Source organism: Herpailurus yagouaroundi, unplaced genomic scaffold, assembly GCF_014898765.1.
Source record: "Herpailurus yagouaroundi ecotype Mexico unplaced genomic scaffold, PumYag 163, whole genome shotgun sequence".
In the NCBI taxonomy this organism is placed as follows: Eukaryota; Metazoa; Chordata; class Mammalia; order Carnivora; family Felidae; genus Herpailurus; species Herpailurus yagouaroundi.
This window is the reverse complement of record NW_024412404.1, coordinates 49929509-49934062: the sequence shown is the minus strand read 5'-3', so window position 1 is coordinate 49934062 and position 4554 is coordinate 49929509. Positions and strand designations below refer to the sequence as shown.

General features: G+C 38.1%; 1 protein-coding gene across 4 annotated transcripts in view; it reads left to right on the top strand.

Annotated features, from left to right (window-relative positions):
- The window catches only part of ZDHHC6 (zDHHC palmitoyltransferase 6), an 18556-nt gene that overhangs the window by 5098 nt on the left and 8904 nt on the right, over nucleotides 1–4554 (top strand). For 3 of the 4 annotated variants that reach the window (XM_040486440.1, XM_040486439.1, XM_040486438.1), the window contains exons 4-6: nucleotides 474–633; nucleotides 2112–2273; nucleotides 3902–3955. In XM_040486440.1, coding sequence (XP_040342374.1) covers nucleotides 474–633; nucleotides 2112–2273; nucleotides 3902–3955 — 376 coding nt within the window. The remainder of the gene's footprint in view (nucleotides 1–473; nucleotides 634–2111; nucleotides 2274–3901; nucleotides 3956–4554) is intronic. The other variant, XM_040486441.1, reaches the window with a different exon arrangement.

Here is a 4554-nt window from a genome sequence, read left to right as displayed (position 1 = left end):
AAGGAAGGAAGGAAGGAAGGAAGGAAGGAAGGAAGGAAGGAAGGAAGTTAGTTAGGTCTAGGTCTGCTGGGTCCCATCCACCCCAGTGGAGATTTTGTGGTCTCTGTTGTACTCCGCTTCAGTCACTGCATTTCAGAGCTAGAGGTAAATCTGGAACCCATGCTTATTTCTCTATGATGAACCTCTTAGCAGGACTCCTGAATTCTTTAAGCAAACTCCCTTATAGCAGACGTCTTTTCCTCAGAAGCTGTTACAAAGCCTGCCTTTTTTTGTGCTGTTTAGAAATTGAAAGAAGTCACTGGTCAAAGTTGTTTAAAAACTCATAAAGACTTTACTTTCTGTTCCATAGAGTATAATTCCTCTGTGACTCATAGACTTGCTAGATTCCTATTTGCTTGATCCTCTGAAGACCAAAGTGATTTAAAGTAGATTGGATTTTTTGCCTCATGTGTTACGTAAATTTTTCTTGTTAGATGTGTGCTGAAGATGGACCATCACTGTCCTTGGATCAACAACTGTTGTGGTTTCCAAAATCATGCTTCGTTCACACTGTTTCTCCTTTTAGCACCGCTGGGTTGTATTCATGCTGCCTTCATTTTTGTTATGACTATGTATACCCAGCTTTATAATCGGGTAAGTGACAACGTTTGTTATAAAATCACTTATGCCAGATTAAATGGCAGTTACTATTTCAGGAGTCCCATTGGGAAATAAGATTTCTATGATTTAGGTCGGGAAACAATTTTGCTTTACCTGTGTATGAATTTCTTTAAAAAAAAAAAAAAGTACTAAAATTTAATTCTTAAAATTAACTTAACAGAAGTCCATGGGGGAGGGGAAGGGAAGGGAAAAGAAAAAACAAAAAGAGGTTAGAGAGGGAGAGAGCCAAAGCATAAGAGACTCTTAAAAACTGAGAACAAACTGAGAGTTTGATGGGGGGTGGGAGGGAGGACAGGATGGGTGATGGGTATTGAGGAGGGCACCTTTTGGGATGAGCACTGGGTGTTGTATGGAAACCAATTTGACAATAAATTTCATATTTAAAGAAAGTACTAAAATTTAATTTTTTAAATGAAGAAAAATTATTTTGTTTTGGAAACTTACTAACTGTAGTCGAAGTTGATAATATTTTATTACCGTGTATATATAATTTATTTGATCTCACACTTTATAGCTGTGGTAAGAATAACTAGAAGAAAAGGAACAGGAAGAAAAAGACAAACACTAATATTTTGTTTCCATTTGATTCGTGTGGCAAGGTGTAGTTCTTTCGTTCCAGTGCCTTGGAAGGTGCCTCATGAAGCAGGCACATGTCCTAAAATATGTAAAAGCTTTGGTTGATTTATGGTCAGGTAGTCATGAGATAAAGTTCAAGGGTCACAAATTTAAGTCCCTAAAGAAGCCTGAAAGTAAATGAGATTCATAGGTCTAATGGGACTGTGGCACCGAGAACACTTGCCCTTCACAGATGGGACAACCCATATTCAACTTCAGCCTCTTTTTGATGTTGGAAATCTAGTCCAATAATACTAGATCTTCCAGTCTTTCAGGAAAAATTAGAAAATCTGCATTTTTTTGTTTAGTGTCTCCTGATTTTTAAATGTTGGCACCTGGCTGAATATTTTAAAACATCTTGCAGGCTGGGCAATAGGCATCTGCAGGCCATATTTGGCCTGCCTTTTGCCTGTTTTTAACCTCTGGTTGTGGAACATGAAGGAAGAAACAACTGAATCCTCGGCTATCTTTTTGCTGTGGAAGGTTCCTGTAAATATTGAAAAGCCAGGAGAAGATGGACGCCACAGTCACAATTTAGACTGATGACTAGTGCTGTTCATACATAGTAATGTTAGTGGGCTGTGCCCTGCGCTTTCGAGGAAATAATTAAAAACAAAAAAAGTGACATTTGAAAATAACTAAGAACGATATTGTGCATATCAGTATGAGTTGAGGCCACAGTAGTAATTAGAAACAAATTGGAAATTCGTTTGCTTTTAGCCACCGCTTTAGGTTATCATTTGTTGATCTTTTTTGATCAAGTGGCTTTAAATGTTCCAGTAGCGTCTGACCCTTTGTGACAACTGAATATTTCAAGTGTGTGTTTTTCTTTGTAGCTCTCCTTTGGGTGGAACACGGTAAAGATTGATATGAGTGCGGCCCGCAGAGATCCTCTTCCACTTATTCCCTTTGGATTAGCAGCGTTCGCGGCCACCCTGTTTGCATTGGGATTAGCTTTAGGAACAACCATAGCTGTTGGGATGTTGTTTTTCATCCAGGTAAGTTCCTTGGTTACCTCTAGCTAAAAGTTGTCAACTTATCGGGGCTGCCTATAATGAGAAAGAGATAAAGGCTGCATTTAAGAATGCAGTGTGAAGTGGACATTATTGTAGTGTATTCCATCTAGGTAACTAATTTAACCTCTGGACTAGTCAGATAATTTTGAAGTAACTTTGCCAGCATTTCTAGGTAACTTACTTAATTTCTAGAATGTTAACTTGGAGTCCTGTATCACTTTATAATTGAGAAAGCTCTTCTCCCATTTATGGTCTCTCTTGATCTTCACGTCAATCCCCCCAGAAAGAGTTGAAGAGGAGTATTTTCCCTTCCGTACAGAAGAGTAATCAAATCACAGAAGGTGACTTAACCCAAGATCACTCACGCATGTATTCAGTAAACATAATTGGTAATACTATTTTATAACAGCATATATTTAATCATCATCATAATATAGCCAGCGTTTATTGCACACTTATTATGTGCAAGACACTGTCTTAAGGACATCACATATATTAACTCATTTAATCTCAGTAACAACCCTCTGATTTGGATGCTATTTAATGCCTACTCTGATGAATTACTCTGCTAATTTCTGAGAGTACAGTAATGAAAATGAAAAGCGTCCTGCCCCTAGGGAAGTTCACAATTAGTAGTAAACATGCAACTAATACTGGGTGGTGTGAGTGTCATAGATTTATGTACAAAGTGCTGTGAGAACACAGGAGGAGGATGTGGCCCTGAAGAGATCACAAAGTGGTTATGATTCATTCCTTTAACTGAGTTAGTTTATTCATTAATCGAAGGCCTGCTGTAGGCCAGGTGTTGCGCTAGGCCCTAGCCTAGGAACACGAAGGGGACTCCTTGCCCACAGGTGTGTCTGTACGGACCCAGCCAGACTTCGAGGAAAGGCCGAAATGCTGGACCTGAGGGCTCTGATGCATCGCCAAACCCGTTTACACGCATAGTTTTAAAATACGCCAATTTGGTTGTACTTCATATATTCTATTAGCCTGGGATCAAATTCTTTGAAAAAATTTCCCCGGTGCCTCTCATTAAGAATCATATTAAAAATACACTAAAACCCTGTGGTGTGAAAACCCACATCAGTGGAATTAGTCTTAGCTAGGAGGGTCAATTAATAGAATCAAGACTGAATATATTGGGTTTTTAAGGTAAGCAGAATATCTGGTCATGTTGGGATGATATGAGTCACTTTCATGTAATAAATAATCATAAATTTAAGGTTAATTTAAAATAGTGATAGATTTTAGTAACAAAATACACAAGTACTGATTAAGTGGATTATATCCATATTTTATTAATACTTTGGAAACCTTGATCAGAAGATAGTACTTAAAACATGAATTTTTATCAAAATAGTAGATTCATATTTGATTATGGATTGCCGTAATCATTTTATGGAGAGGCGTTGTGGTGCAGTGCTTAAGAACAAGAACTTTAGAGTCAGATGGACCACAGAGTGTCTTGCTTAACCTCTGTTATCCTGATATCTTCATCAATGGAACAGAGCAACAAAAACTATCTCCTAGGGTTACTATGAAGATGATAATCTTAAATGGAGCAAAGTTTCATCATAAAATTTTACTGTTCATTATTTAATTTTCAGATGAAAATAATTCTCAGAAACAAAACTTCTATTGAATCATGGATTGAAGAAAAGGTAAATTTTAATAATTGTTTCCTCAACATCAATAAAGATTAGTCATAGGCCAGATTAACTAATAAATGCCCGGAAGTAAAAACTTGACTACCAGATGGCTTCCTTAAGTCATTTGCATGCCACATAAAAGGTAAATATAGGAAACATTTTGATTTATTCTTTTTTTTTTTTTTTTTTTTTTTTTTCAACGTTTTTATTTTTTTTATTTTTGGGACAGAGAGAGACAGAGCATGAATGGGGGAGGGGCAGAGAGAGAGGGAGACACAGAATCGGAAACAGGCTCCAGGCTCTGAGCCATCAGCCCAGAGCCTGACGCGGGGCTCGAACTCACGGACCGCGAGATCGTGACCTGGCTGAAGTCGGACGCTTAACCGACTGCGCCACCCAGGCGCCCCAATTTATTCTTTATTTGACATAACTCCCACAGAAATCTGCTTCTCGTTCACCCTGGAGCTGGTGAAGAAGTCTAAACCACACATTAAACCATTTGGCCGTTCTTTCTCAGGTTAGGGGAGAAGGCAGACCATTTGGAAAGGAACTTCTGTCCTACCGAGGTGCCATTAAGGTGTTTTTTTTAGTGCTTTAAGTAAACTAAAAAA